At 47.8% G+C, this 16,205-nt stretch overlaps 1 protein-coding gene across 1 annotated transcript in view; it reads left to right on the plus strand.

Moving 5' to 3' along the window:
- Positions 1–3,930: 3,930 nt before the first annotated feature.
- Positions 3,931–16,205, plus strand: part of camta1a (calmodulin binding transcription activator 1a) — a gene marked incomplete at both ends in the record, with an annotated part of 205,597 nt that continues 193,322 nt past the window's right edge. Inside the window, one exon of the mRNA XM_084069344.1 lies at positions 3,931–4,050. Coding sequence (XP_083925470.1) covers positions 3,931–4,050 — 120 coding nt within the window. The remainder of the gene's footprint in view (positions 4,051–16,205) is intronic.

The following is a 16,205-nucleotide window of genomic DNA, read 5'->3' on the forward strand; positions in this document are numbered from 1 at the left end:
TCACAATGCGTCGTTTTCAAAAGATTTTTTTTTACATTTTGAACTTGTGAAAAGGGACATTCTGCACAATGAGTACTTTTACTTTTACCTTCTTGGAGATGCTCAGGAGCTCTCCTCTCCATATAACAGTGCATCGTAGCATCTCCCTAAGAGTACCTATACTATAAAAAAAGAAAAGAGAAAAAAAACAGCTGAGCCAATACGTTTTGGCGCGGCGGGGCAGATAAATACAGCGCGCAGCCTCTGACACCGAAGCCTCACCCCAATTTCCAGTGCTCTGGAGGGACGAAGATAACCCCTCCATGTCATTTGATTTGGTGCCTTATCTCATCTGTGCGGCCATCTTTGTTGTCTAATGCGGGGACTACATTTTAAGAAGCATATGCCCCGTATTTGTTTTTTTTGTTTTTTTACTTAAGGAAACAAAACGATAGCCCTGTGTCATGGATCTCCTTGTGGACGCGTGTTGGATGGCCAACTGGCACGGCATAACAACGAACACAGCCCGTTTCCCTTAAGAGCTTTTAGTCTTTTGCTAGGCCGCCATCGTGAACAAGAATTTGTTATTTAGTGACATGCCTGGTTAAATTATAGTTTCAAATAAAACTTCAAAATCACGTGCTAACATGGTTGAAATTTTAAGTTACAATGGGTTTGTATAGGAAGGGGGCGTGTCTGATAAAATGAATATCAAATATCTAAATACTGAATCAAGCAAGTTAAAAACTGTCCGGGGTGCTCCCAAAAGCCTGAGTAGACGATAAAACGACCACATTTATTTTTTAAAGTGAAATATCCCTTTAACCCTTCCATTGTGTTAGGGTCATTTTTGACCCGTTTTCAAGTTTAAATAGGTCAAAAGTACCCTTTACATTTCTTTATTGGAACGAGGCTTCATGATATCCTCAGGAACAGCTATGTGGCACTTGTGGTGTTAGCGGGTCAAATTTGACCCGGTAGAGAAGCGTGGCTCAATTCCCCCCAAATTGTCAATATTCAATGTTTACATGTTTGAGAGTGAGAGACACTTGTCCTCAATTGGTGTTTGCTATAAGGAGTAAAAAGAAGTTTTGGTTTATGAAAAATAAATGAAAATAATTATTCTTTGAGTATTTTGGGCTGAGTTAAATCACGGGTCAAATTGACGCGCTAACACCACAAGTGGATGCAGATTTCTAACACAATGCAAGGGTTAAGGGTTAATTCAATGTTAATGATTAGGGTTACATTTTTTGGGGGTGTCAAATCGAACCCGTGACCCGCATTAGAGCCTACAGTATAATATGTGATACGCACCACTAGGCCATCGGCGCCCCCCCCCCAAGGTTATAGGGTTACATTTTAAAGGTTAGGTTTAGCGATAGGGGTAGTAGGCTATAGGCTCAGAGTCATACACTGATGATGCCAGCTGACATTATGCACGTTGTAAACATCACTGTACAGCCTGGGATACAGCAGCTGGAGCAATTCTCAAGTCCTCAAACACACCGTTAAATGTACTGTCTACTATCTCCCTCTGAAGAGAGGAGAGGAGAGGAGAGGAGAGGAGAGGAGAGGAGAGGAGAGGAGGAGCAGTTAAGAGCGCGGGTGAGGGACCTAGAGACAAATGAAACAAGTGTGTGAGTTGGAGAGGAGGAGGAGGAGGAGGAAGCCATTCCCTGCAGGACGCATGCAATTCAAGCTGACTGGCGGTGAGATGAGAGCTAGAGAGAGAGAGAGAGAGAGAGAGAGAGAGAGAGAGAGAGAGAGAGAGAGAGAGAGAGAGAGAGAGAGAGAGAGAGAGAGAGAGAGAGAGAGAGAGAGAGAGAGAGAGAGAGAGAGAGAGAGAGAGAGAGAGAGAGAGAGAGAGAGAGAGAGAGAGAGAATGGGGCAGAGTGAGCATGTCAGCCTGGTGAGTGGCGTCTCTCATTAGAAGGGGCTGTCAGGGGCCACGGTGCGGGTACTGCAGGGACCCCACCCCCTCACCCCAACCCTCCCTCCCCCCCCGGTTGGCCCCTGAGATCCGGCCAAGGGAAGTGATTGATGAGCGATACCTAGATAAACAGACGGCCCCGGGCCCCTCTGAGCAGACCTACAAAATGATACATGCAGCGTTATAAATAAAACAGCCAGGGAAGAAGGGGAAAAAAATCAAAAACACCAAAAACAATACAATGTAACAATAAGAGACACAATGTACTGTAACAATAAACAACACAATGCAAAACAAGCACGCATTGTTGTTTCTCTCTGTTTTGGTTTCGGAGGATGGAGGCAGGGTTTGTTGCTTGGCGTGCGTGCGTGTGTTCTTGCGCGCGTGTGCGTACGTGTGTGTGTGCGAGCGTGCGTGAGAGCGATAGACTAACAAGGCTCACCAGCTGCCTGGATGGCTGAGTCCTCCTCAATGGTTCCACTGCGTTCTCAGCAATTTGGCCAAACACACACACACACACACACACACACACACACACACACACACACACACACACACACACACACACACACACACACACACACACACACACACACACACACACACACACACAGAGACAGACGTACATACAGCTGGAAGGATTTGGATTTCTCCCAAATGAGACCTGGTTTACACGTGTGTGTGTGTGTGTGTGTGTGTGTGTGTGTGTGTGTGTGTGTGTGTGTGTGTGTGTGTGTGTGTGTGTGTGTGTGTGTGTGCGTGTGTGTGTGTCATTATGCACATTATATGGACGCACACATGAGTGTAAGTGTTGTCTCATGTGTACAGGGTGGTGCCTGTATGTGGATTCATTATGACACTTAATCAGCCAAGTATGCTTGTGGGAGACACACACACACACACACACACACACACACACACACACACACACACACACACACACACACACACACACACACACACACACACTTGCATGCACGGTCCATGTTAAACAACTTCTCATTTAATGGTCAAGTGGTAAATGTTTTATGATGAGCTGAGTGTTCGTGTTTAAGTCTTCCTGGTGTAACAAATGGAAACGGAGAAGCAGATTATCATCAAATAGTTACATTATATCATTATGAGCCAACAGGCTGTGGTCTGGTGGAGGGAGAATGAATTATGAATTATGAATGGAACAGTGTGTGGAGGGAATCACCCCCCTCCCCCCCTCGACCACCCGCACCCGCACCCACACCCCTCAAGGGACTCCCTACAACCACAACTCATTTAACCACTTAAGCCATATTTTATACTTCGTTGTACAACGGTGTTGTGCGAAAAATAGGGGGGAAAAAAAGCAAGCTACAAAAAATCTACAAGCTAGCCCGTTGCATCATGACGTGCTGTAGCTTGTAGTCAGCTATTTTTGCTACTTTTTATTTTGTTTTAATGTATTTAAAAAAATCTAGTTAAATCAATTAATATAATATTTGTAATAATTGTAGTTTTTTTCCCCCCACCTATAATTACAAAATAAGGACTCCGCAGGTTTAAAGTGGTTAACAGGACCAATGAGAGATTAAGGAGGAAGCCCTCCCTACCAATGCTTGCCTTTATACACACCGGCCTTCAAATAATTTACTCAGGGGAAGGGGAGGAAAAAAGAACAACAGAAGGGAAGCGTCACCGTCCCTGTCACTTTAGCGACAACGCAGACAAACGCTGCTCATTGGAAGCAACGCATGCTGAAGGAGGCTTTGTTCTTTGTCAAACTGTGCATACCAATGCTGCATAACACCATAAAGAAGTCTTATCATCTAAGTCACTGGTGCATTTCTGTCTGCAGGAGACTGCTGTCACGTCTCTTTGTATTTAAAATGACTCCCTCTGCACTGTTACTGCACTGTAAAAAGGAATGATCCTTCAAATCTCTTCTCTTCTCTTCTCTTCTCTTCTCTTCTCTTCTCTTCTCTTCTCTTCTCTTCTCTTCTCTTCTCTTCTCTTCTCTCTGTGGATGCAGGCCGCAGAATGGGTCGATGATATTGTACAACAGGAAGAAGGTGAAGTACAGAAAGGATGGCTACTGCTGGAAGAAGAGGAAAGACGGCAAAACCACGCGGGAGGATCACATGAAGCTGAAAGTGCAGGGAGTGGAGGTGAGTGGATGTGTGTGTGTTGTGCTGAGTGGAAGGGAAAGGGAGGGAAGCAAACGGGCCTCCAAGCCCGGGCCCCTGACACGCAACAAACGCCGGTCTGCCGGTGATCCGTCCCCCGGCTGTAATGGAGACAGTCACTTGCTGAAGTCGGGGGCTCGCTGTCTCCCTGGAGTGGCACAGAGAAACAATGCAGCACAACAATAGTTTTCCCAGGGAAGGCAGCCGAGTGGAACCGATTGTTTGTACCTTATTAAGGCAGTGGATGTTGCCTCTGCTCCAGAGAGCCTACATTAATCTTCCCGGGCTCAGAGCCGTGCCGCGGAGCAAGCTCTGTGTCTCCCCTCATAGCGTCCCCGTCGCCATAAAGGCACCGGGCACATCCTGGCCCACCCGGGTTCACCTTTTGCCTGCAGCTGAAATTGCCGGTGCCGCCGCCGGCTGGCATCCTGGCTGATTTATCGGCAGCGCCCCCCTCCCCCGCTTCCCCCTCATGAGAACGGGCAGCGCGGCCACACTCTCCCACTTATCCTGTTTTCAATACTGCTGAAGTTTTGGGGTTTTTGCTAGGCTACGCCACAAGCAGTCAAACCGCGGCCTGTAGGAGCTGGGATAGGCTGGAGATGGGGGACCAAGAAATATGGTCAGGTTGTACTGTTGTATGTTTGTCCACACACGCACACACACGCACACACACGCGCACACGTACATGCACGCGCACACGCGCGCGCACACACACACACATGCGCACGCACTCTCATAGCGGCATGCGCGTCTGGGACGTGGCGCTGTGAGTCGATGTCACCCAGTGTGACAAAGACAAAGCTCAGACATTCTCCCGACAGGAGCTCGGCTCTGTTTGTGCTTCACATATTTTGTCACTCAGAGAAAATGGCCTCTCCCTTCGCTCTGCTCACAGCTTTGTCTCCGGCCCCGCGGCGTTCCGATAACTCAGCTGTACGTCTAACATGGACGTCCTGCTGAACCATTTTGTGCCTGTCGCAGTTTAGTTTCTCCCTCAGCCCGCCTTTAATAATATTAATATGACGCAGCGACGCTAAATCCAACAGGTACAATATCCCCCTCCCTGGGAGGGTGCTCGGAAATTAGATTTCCTTGACACCTAAAGTCAAACACACTGACACGAGCGCTGAGTAATGGATCGGTGGGTATTAAAGCAAACGTTTTGTCCATTAAGGACGCGAGGAGCGGTGAACCCCGTGGCTCACTTCTCTAAGAATGAAACCTACGATCTGTACTGTACTGTACTGTACTGTACTGTTCTGTACTGGACGCAGGAGACGAGAGGAGAGGCGAAGGGCACAGTGAGCAGCTAAATCCTTACACACACACGCACGTTTTGCTATACTTGGGAGGGCATCGTCATTTTTAGGAAGGTGATTTTACAAATGCCATTTTTACCATTTTCTCACCCCCAGTTTTGATCCCAAACCCTAAAACCTGAGTTACTTTCTTGTATTTTATACTGTAAAATAGGCAAACTACAAGCTTGCAACTTGATGCAAGTATATGAATTAGACATAACTCAAACGCCAACCCCTAAACTTAACATCTAAATGCCTAATCCTTACCCTATCCCAACCTGAATATTGTCCTAAATGTAAGCCTATAACTCCAAGCCTAAAGCCTACATCGTTTTATAACCACAGGGAAAAGTTGTCCTCGCAAGGAGTTGGGGACAGTTTTGACCCTCACAAGTATAGTAAAACAAGTGCACACATACGCACTCACACACTCTCTCTCTCTCTCTCACACACACACACACACACACACACACACACACACACACACACACACACACACACACACACACACACACACACACACACACACACACACACACAGAGGAGTCACACTGTGCTCCCAGATGCTGTCAGCAGTCACCTGGGAGCGAGTGACACTCCGTCCTCCTCTGCCAATGCAGCGGGTGCTCCTATAGGTTGTAACCACTCTAATTTACCAGGGGCTAATTGCTGCGAGCAGCAGAGCCACGGCTGGGTGTGAAGGTGGGAGACACACACTGAGTCAGGCCTGCAGAGCCTCCTGGGAGCTCATAGAGATCACACACCATACCCACCATTACACACACGCACACACACACACACACACACACACACACACACACACACACACACACACACACACACACACACACACACACACACACACACGCGCGCGCGCCCACACGCACACACATATACAGGTATTCATGCACAAACACACAAAGACACACACCCAGGCAGGCAGGCATGCAAACACACATATACACACACACACGCCTGCAGGCAGAAAGGTGCGTGTGCACACCACACACACACACACACACACACACACACACACACACAGACACACAGACACACACACACACACACACACACACACACACACACACACACACACGCACGCACGCACGCGCGCACACATGCGCACACACGCGCACACAAACACACGCTGGCTGAAATATGTCAGGTCATTGCTGAGACAGTGCTGTTTTTTGTGCATGCACGTGCACATGTCTGTGTTTGCCTTTCAGCCATGTGAGACCTGCATGCTCACTGTATCCAACACCCTCCTCCCCTCCTTGTACACAGTAACCCCCCCCCCCCCCCCCCCCCCGAATACACACACAGAAAAATCCTCCACCCGTGCTTCTACAGTATATGCCATCGCACACGCACGCACACACACACACACACACCCACCCCAGAATCCTGGGAGCAGACAGGAGGGGTGATCCATCACGGCGGTGCTTCCAGAATGGGATGTGTGACCCATCAGTCACGTTCAGCCATGGTTACTGTAAACACGTGTGAATGACTTGACCTTTTGCCTGCAGCACAGGGGACACAGCAGGAACACGACAGAGGGAACAGAGGGAGTTGAGGGGGGTGGGGGGGGGGGGGGGTGGCAAGGGGAGGGGAGGGGTTGCGTCCAAAAAACCCCGGCCACCTCTAACAGTCATCTGTACGTTCATAATAATAGTTGGTTTGCACACTTTGGAGGCTGAATCCACTCGAATCAGAACTCGAGCGCGGTTGTTGTGTGATGCAAGCAGTGTTGCCAGATGCTGTGAGAGAAACAAGCAACCAGGTCTAGGAAAACCAGCCCAAAAGAAGCGACTATGGGCCAGGTGAGCACTTTAACATATACATCAGCTATTTGAAAATAGCAGATCTACAAGCTCACAACGCGTCGCGATGCGACGCGTTGTGAGCTTGTAGATCGGCTATTTTCAAATAAAATATTGCGGGGAAATTATAATAAGCAGATATGGCAACCCTGGATACAAGCGGGATAACGCGTTCAGAGCGGCAGCCCAGATCTGACTTCTAAAGGTAGTAGTGTGGACAACGTAAACATTGCCAATATACACAAGCTCTCAATGTTTTGCACTGCGACACACTGTGAGCCAGTAGATCGGCTAGCATAAGTTAAGCATTACTCACGCCTATGCCTTTTTCGTCGCTATCAGCAACCCATGCCGATAGGTCGACAATGACTGAACGCACTAATCCCATGTGGTCACTTGCAAAGTTTGGACGGTCAGTCCTAAAAGATCAGATTTCGAGGAACAAATGGGTTTTGCCTGCAGCAGTCTGAACAAAGCCTATAAGCTATAACCTTATCGCCGTTACTGTGGAGATTCCTTTTCTGGTGTTCTCGGCCCACGCATGTCGTCACCCGGGCCGTCCCCGCGGTGCGTTTTGGTATTAGAGGCTCCGCCGCTCGTTACACGGCCCCGGCTTATACGGGACAGAGAGGACAAGTGTTGTGGGTGGTTGGGGGAGCGAGTGATGCTCAGTGGCTCCGGCGAGGGGGGGGGGGGGGGCAGCGAGGGCAGGACTGTGGGGCCTTCGGGGGCCCAGCGAGAGGCAGCCTAGCGTGGCGGGAGTGGATGTCAGCGTGCGCCGCTGCTGTCCTGTTGGCTCCATGCTGCTGAGCCAGCGCTCTTGTCCTCTCTCTCTCTCTCTCTCTCTCTCTCTCTCTCTCTCTCTCTCTCTCTCTCTCTCTCTCTCTCTCTCTCTCTCTCTCTCTCTCTCTGACTCTTTCTGTCTCCCTCTCCCCTCTCAGTCTGTTAATTCCTCTCACCGTCTCGTTCTTTTTGAAACCCCCACTCTTTCTCTCTCTCTCTCTCTCTCACTCTCTCTCCTCTTCTTCGCATCTCCTTCGTCTCCTCCTCCCTAATGTCCTCCCCTTTCACCCCCCCCCCCCTCCCCCCCCTCCAAGTCCACCGTCCAGACGGACAGAACCTTGAGTCGGACGGTAATGCTCCCTGTTCCCTAAAATTGGTGCGCGGGGGCGTGTTGCAGCATTAGCGCTTAACAGGCCGTGAAATAGCAGCCTGCCTTCCTGACGTCTCTTCCCCCATCACTCCAGGTGAGTCGGCCAGACGGCTGGGTAAATGAGTGAGCCCCCCCCCCCACTCACCCACACAGACACACACACATCACCCCCACCCACCCACCCCCCCCTGGCACACAGCGTGCATTTGGGTGCTCCTGAAGAGAGATCTCTGTCTGTGATTATCTCCTCACCACACCCCTTCTTCTCGCCGTATAGTTATCTTTGTGTGTTTGGCCGCGGCTGAACCCTCCAGAGGGGAGCGAGCCGCGTAACGGCCTCTAATGAGGACGTCCGGCAACTGGCGGTTAATCGGGTCTCTCCAGGTAATGTGGTTAGACCCCGGCTTCAATTCCCCTCACGGAGCGATGTCAGCTGGACTTCAGACGCTGGGTCTTTAGTGAGGTGTAGATAGAGCATAGCTCTAGCATCCCCTGGCTTTCTCACGATGAAACAGCACACACAGAGGCAGAGAGAGAGAGAGAGAGAGAGAGAGAGAGAGAGAGAGAGAGAGAGAGAGAGAGAGAGAGCGGGGGGAGTGAGAGATAAATAGAGAGAGAGAACAGAGATTTGCTCTCTGACCAGCTCCAACTGATCTCACAATCTGCTTCTAGTCTTCTAAGTCGAACTTCCAACGCCTCCTCCTGATTAACTGTTAATGTATAGGCTGAGCTCTTCAACCCCCCCCGCCCCCTCCCACCATTCCCTACGCTCTGACCCCCCCCCCCCCCCCCCCCCACCTGCTCTCTCTCTCTCTCCATTATTCCTAAGCTTTAATAAACTCCCTCAAATACAGATCGATTTCTCTTAAGTGAAGGTGGTAGCGCTACTGACTTATTCCATTACCACAGGCTAATTATACCGATTGAAATGAGCTTCTCGTCTCAAGGTGTGCCGTTCTGCGTCACTCCTCCTACACTCTGCCCTATAGTCCCTAACCACATGAACCCCAGCATCCCTATTCAGAGCAAATAAGAGATCTACGACGCGCTGTGGAGCGGTGCGAGCTTGTAGAGCGTCTATTTTCTGCAAAGACATTAGCAGTGGTGTAAAATAACTAAGTACATTTACTCAAGTACTGTACTTACAGTAAGTAAAAAAAGTAGATACTTTTACTGGAGTACTCCCAATTTTCAGTACTTCTACTCCACTACATCTCAAAGGCAAATATTGTACTTTTACTACTACAATAATTTGAACACTTTAGTTACTAGTTACTTTGTAGATTTTTATTATCATTACAAAACATACATTACCCACCCAGCCCTATGCATACTTAGGCTATTTGAAAATAGCCGATCTACAAGCTCACAACGCGTCGCTTTGCGATATACATTTGGAAACTAGTGAAATGGGACAAAATGAGTACTTTTACTTTCAGTACTTAATCATATTTGAATGTGAATACTTTTGTACTTTTACTCGCGTACATTTTGAATACCGGACCTTTTACTTGTAACAGAGTGTTTCTACATTGCTGTATTGATACTTTTACTTAAGTACAAAATGTGAGTACTTTTTCCACCACTTGATATTAGTGTACAGGCAAAAAAAAAAACGAGGGTCCCTTTTATAGACCCCTGGGGGACTCCGGTCAACAATACTCAATAGGGTTTAATTGGTTAATACCAATTCGACTGCCTATACACATCAACCCACACCCCCTACCCAACCGACTCCCGTCCACACCCACCGCCCCTCCACCCTTTGCCTCCCTAAATAATCAGGCTGTGCCTCCTCGACCCTCCTAAGTTGTCATTTCATGTGGGATCCATCCTAATGCGTGATTTCAGCCGTGCAACTGTGCAATGAAGGAGGGTAATGGAGCATGCTGGTGGCTCAATCGCCCCTGTTCATTGATAATAATGAAGACAAATGTCAAAACGTTAGTCGCTAATGTCGTAATGGAGTGGACGCTGTTAGTGGATGCACTCTGGGATGCCACAATGTGTCGCCTTCAACCGATCACATGACCTTCAGACGTGGATTCCTTAAATATGCGCCGCTATAGGGTTCCCCCCCCCCCCCCCCCCCCCGCCGCTCTGTTGCACAGACGACATCTTTGGCAGCTCTTGAATCATTAAAGGGTGTTTTGTGAGATAATTTCATCCCGCGAGATAATTTCATCAGCCAATATCACACATTCAGTGGCAAAGCTGCGTTTGAGTTTGATTTGTTCACGAGGAATTTGCCTTTTTGTGCGTTGAGGAGACGGGAGCGTTGATTAATTTTCCTGTTTAACGGCAGTGGGGGTATTAAGTGGTGAGCTGAAAGTGCATGGGCTGCATATCTCGTGCGGTGTCTTTTTTTGTCTTTTTTTCCCCCCACTGCACCAGTAGTGGTAGCTTACACACTACAGTAAATACACAGTAAATCCTTATATCCTGAAATGAACACTGAGGATTTTATTGTGTAGTTGTTACCAGATGTGAAAGGACACGAAAAACAAACCCCTGTCTACCGAGAGGAGCTGACACCACACCAGGGTTGCCAGATATGCTTATTATAATTTCCCCGCAAGATTTTATTTGAAAATAGCTGATGTATATGTTAGAGTGCACATGTGGCCAATAGTCGCTTCTTTTGGGCTGGTTTTCCTAGACCTGGTTGCTTGTTTCTCTCACAGAATCTGGCAACACTGCACCACACATGCTTTCACTCTGGCCCTCCCCTCAGATCAACTGTGACATTAACCACATGAACCCTAGCGTCCCTATTCTGGCCCTGGGCATGTCAAAGAAGGCAATCATTCAATGAAAATAGGCAGACATTCGCCAAAAATAGTCGATCCGCCAAGCTCACAACACATTGCATCACGACACGTTGTGAGCTGGTAGAGTGTTCATTTTTGGCAAAGAGATTTGGGGGGGAAAAGGGAGGGGTTCAAGTATAGACCTCTGGGGGACCCCCTTCAATATGGGTTTAAGTGGTTAAAATCAGATTACTAATACAGGAGATAACAACAACAAAAAGTTATCTAAATGTTCCTATTCTTTTTTGTTTTGGTCTTTTTAACAGCAGACCAATTGGCTGGCCCTTGACGTCAGTAAACATCTGAATTTTTTTTGTTTGTCTTCTTATTCCTCTCAAAGGATCCTTGTTATTTATTCATAATTGGTTTCCTCCTTTTGCTAACAGCACGCGCCGCGTGCTTCCCTTCCTTTTGAATTACCTGGCTGTGGAGGAGTTAAGACCAATCTGTTTGTGGTATTTTTATCGAAGCGGTTACCATGGTTATAACTCCTAACCTTCTGCTATCCGAGAGAGTGATCGTCACTGAATGTTTGCTGTCGCAATAGGCAGGAGAAAATAGACCGTTGTCCTCTTTTTACCTGTCTTGTTAGTCTTCCGGATAATGTATTCCGCCAACATGGACTCATGAATGTAAAGAACTTTCTTTTCCCCGGAATTAATGAGCGCAAAGCATGTCAGAGGACTCATTACCGTGACATTGATAAGAGACATTACCGAGACACAGATAGGGGAGAGCGCTGCTCTTCCGTCGTGCTGCGGCGCGTGCAGGTGTGATAGATCCGAGCTATTCACTTGATTTGTTGTGTGATACTTATCCTGCATAGTAGATTAAAGCAGTGATTCTCTACGCTGCAAAATGGCTTTAATGGGGGCTGTTATGTTGTTATTAGCCTGCCTGCATGTGAATGTATTATCCGCCAGCGTTGGGAGTGTCCAGTTCAGCCGCGCTTTTCCTTTTATACCCGCTGTAATTAGTTTCCCCGCTTGTCGTTCTTTGCAATTTCTGAACCATTTGGCAACAGTTAAGCCCTTGTTCTTGCCTTTCATTGCGACCCCCCCTCCCCCCCACACACATTATCGTCACTTCAGTCTGACAGCGGGATTTGAGGGCTGTGTTTTTTTGGGGGGTGGGTTGCTGTAGAGGACGCTCGTTGAATGTACATATAAGAGGGCCTGTCAAAAGCTGTGCATTATCGGCACTTCCCCTTAATTTAATTTGCCACTTGTTGCCCGGGCGTTATCGTGTTGTCGCACCGAGCCATCTCCGCAGGGCCCCCCCTGCTGCTTTATTGTGATGCCAGCCAGAAGAAACGACCAGAGAAATACTTAATCTGTCGCTCAAGATGAGGACTCTGACTTGCTGTTATGGGACGGGTTTGATTTGATGGAGTGTGCATGTGCATGTGCGTGTGTGTGTGCGTGTGTGTACATGCGTGTATCTGTACGTATTACTATACTTGTGAGGACCAAGTATAGTAGGATTTGAGAAATAAACATTGTGAAGACAATTTTTATTTTGTGGTTGAAAAAGGTTTGGGGAGTTAGGCCTACAATTAGGAAAAGATTCAGGTTGGGGACATTAGACATTTTAGAAGTTAGGTTTAGGGGTTGGGGATGCCTGGTTTATACTTAGATGCGAGTATAGTTAAGATTCTACAAGTCCTATGTTTATGACTATTGTTTCTGCTTTCCTCCTAAGATAGTTGTGACCCTTTGATTTCTCTATTGATGTGTGCTGGGTGGACAGTAGTTGATTGGTCGTTTTGTTGCACCTGCTGTTAATTTGATTACTGATTCCTTGCACCTGTATTAGCAAGAGTTTGTCAGGGTGTCATTCTTAGTTTCCTTGTGCAGAGAACAGCATCATAAGCTGCCTCCAGCAACAAACCCTTACTTTTTCCAGTGTGTGCGTCCATTAGAAGTAAGTAGTGTCATTTGTTTCCTTCTTTTTATATGTAAGTTGTAAGTTCTGTTATTTGTTTAGTGAGTTTATATTTGATGTTACTGTGATATTTCATGGTTAACTTGTTTTTCGTTCTGTATTCTTTAATATATAGAAAACCATACACACAAAACCCTGTAAGCCTTTAACGGTACCCCCTGCACTGTGCGTGAATACATTTACCCAAAGAAAAGCAGTGCATTTTGTGTGTGTGTGTGTGTGTGTGTGTGTGTGTGTGTGTGTGTGTGTGTGTGTGTGTGTGTGTGTGTGTGTGTGTGTGTGTGTGCGTGCGTGCGTGCGTGCGTGCGTGCGTGCGTGCTTGTGTGTGTGCGTGCGTGTAGGGTAAGTAAACATGGCACAGGAGCTTAAGTCACAGTCATGGGCCGCCGACGTGAGAAGTGACCGTAATATCGCTGACGTCGGTGGAAACCTCACACTGTACATCCAAAACTGTAACTTTTCAGGATTCAAATTATGAATGACAAAGTACTGCATTCATTTATGAAACAAATGTCAAAATTAACTTGTTAAAAAGATGGAGTTATAGCGGTTTCCTCCTGACAACAATGATATGCTGGACAGGAAATAAACCAGGTCTATCGCGGTCCCGCTGCCCTTGTGATCAAAACAATACAGATGAATCCCTAAAGTGAGTGCCTGGATCATAAACCCCACGTATCACATGGGGGGTGAGGGCTGTATGAGTATAGCAGAGGATTCCTCTGGGTTGATGATGATGATGAGGAAGCTAGGCACAGACCAGATATATCCTGGAAACGTAGGTAGTAGGGGTCCCGCCTCCGCCCTCGCCGCGGCGTCATCCGTTACCGCTGCTGCCTGCCGCACTGAAGCAACCGAACCTGTCCCACTTTTTGATACAGCCCCCCTGCAGAGTAGAGCATTACCTTCAGCACCAGACATATGCATATTTATATACATGGAATATGCAGGAGGGCGGGCATGATGCGTCACACTGCCTTCCGCATAGCGCGTGATAGTTTTTTCTTTCTTTTTCTTTTTCACAACTGCTGATTTTTTTTTTTACCGTGGCTCTTGTAGGAGGCTAGCTCTCTGTGAGAGGGTCTGTTTTTTGTCCCGAGCTATAATCTCGCAAAGATCAGCGCCAATTTGTTTTTAAAATTATTATTTGTCATGTTTTTTACATTATAAAAAAAATAAGTTAGTATACAGAGATAAGAGGTTTTCGCCCGACACCGACGATTTGTAACTCTGAGCGTGTTGACTTTCTCCAGGGCCTCGCCGCCCCCTCCTCTCCGACACAAAGTGAAAGTGCATTAAGTTCCTTGGGAGATGCATATACTGTTCCGATGAGAACCGACCCCACCCTGCTGCCCCCCCTCACCACTGATGGTGTGCTGAAAGGCCCCCGGCTCGGCTCGGCTCGGCCGGCAAACTGGCAGGCGATTGCAGCCGTCCGCGTCTGCCAACTGCTTTACGGCCGATATTATTCTCCAGCTGGCGAACGCTGGGACCTTGAAACTCATTTTTCATGAGCTTTAATGTTGAATTCACGCAGCCCGACCCCCCCCCCCCCCCCATCACCCCACCCCACCCGCTGCCTGGCCTGCATGCCTATAGCGAAAACCCAAACCTAAAAAAAGGAGCAAGTTCAAAGTGGACGGTCAGAGCAGGTAATTTCAGCCTCACTCTTAAGCTCTTCCACTCCCCCATGTCAGGGAGCAAGTCCTCTGCAAAATCTCTTTTTAATGATCCACATCAGGCTCTTGGCTCCGGCCTCTCGGCTCTCAGGCCCTGGTTGCTATAGAGCTTTATGTCCACGGGCCACGACCAAGCGGGTCAACCGAGGTCAGACTATTGAGCAGAATCACAGAGTAGTTTTCGTTTTTGCCGAGAACCTGTAAAATGCACGATATAGATTGCGTGAAAATGCCTTAGATCGCTCCTGGGGATATGCTCTTTATACTGAATATGTGAATCTCTTACTTACTCACTCTCTCTCTCTCTCCCGCTCTCTCGTATCTCTGTTATCCTCCCTCCGAGCCGAAAGGGCCAGCTCGCTTTAAAGCCCGATTTATACTTTGTCGTATGACGTGGCCGTGCGCCAAAATAGCCAATCCGCAAGCTCACAACTCGCTGCGTCCGTCTAGGGCCTTTTGTGAGCTTGGGGATTGGCTATTTCCAGCGCGCGACGCCATCGTACGGTCGGAGCATAAGCGAGGCATAATGCAGCTCTCCTCTTCATACACAAGGCTGCAGAACACAGTGTGTTTCCTCAGATCCCTGCAGCCCAGGCAGGGCTCACTCTTCTTTCCCCCTACTGGCCCTGAATACTCACATCCCCGTTTCATCTGGTTCAGATAACGCTGTACAGCACCATGTGTTTAGGATACATATCGCTGCGTTAGCTTGAAGGGCTCGTAGCTGGAATCGTATACCCACCACCACTGCACGTCCCAGACCCCCGAATTTCAAAGGAAGCCCCTTTCTCTGCCCTCATCCGCAGAAATGTTTGCATACTGACATCTTCAGTGGGAAGAATTTGTTAATACTCTGCAGGCGACTTGTCGTGTGCGTGTGCGTGTGTGTGTGTGTGTGTGTGTGTGTGTGTGTGTGTGTGTGTGTGTGTGTGTGTGTGTGTGTGTGTGTGTGTGTGTGTGTGTATGTGTGTGTGTGTGTGTGTGTGTGTGTGTGTGTGTGTGTGCGCTTTCTTGCTTGTCAGCCACGTTTACATTTTTCTTAGCTTGTGTATTTATTCTGCCTGGCTACTGTACTGTACGTGGCCCATATATTATTAAAAATTGGCGTAGAAGCTCATAAGTAATTTGCCACTCTGTTATGTTTAATAACTGCTAAATCAAAACATACCAGTGTTCTAACATCCACTCTTCAAAGCGGGGGATAATAAGGGGAACTGGGGAGTTCAAAGAGAATGGCAGAGTGTTTGTATAAAAGTATTACACACCGGGCTGAGAAACTGTCTTTTCCTCTCCTGTTGATACTGAAAGGATTGATATTTTACATGAAAGGGTGCTAAAGAGGCCTTTAACACACGAGGAAAACACCGGTACCTGATGGTGCAGAAGAAAAGCAGAGACTAGTCTCATTTCGGTCTTTCAGG

The sequence above is a fragment of the Gymnoscopelus microlampas genome (genome assembly GCF_963454915.1).
Source record: "Gymnoscopelus microlampas genome assembly, chromosome: 10".
Classification (NCBI taxonomy): domain Eukaryota; kingdom Metazoa; phylum Chordata; class Actinopteri; order Myctophiformes; family Myctophidae; genus Gymnoscopelus; species Gymnoscopelus microlampas.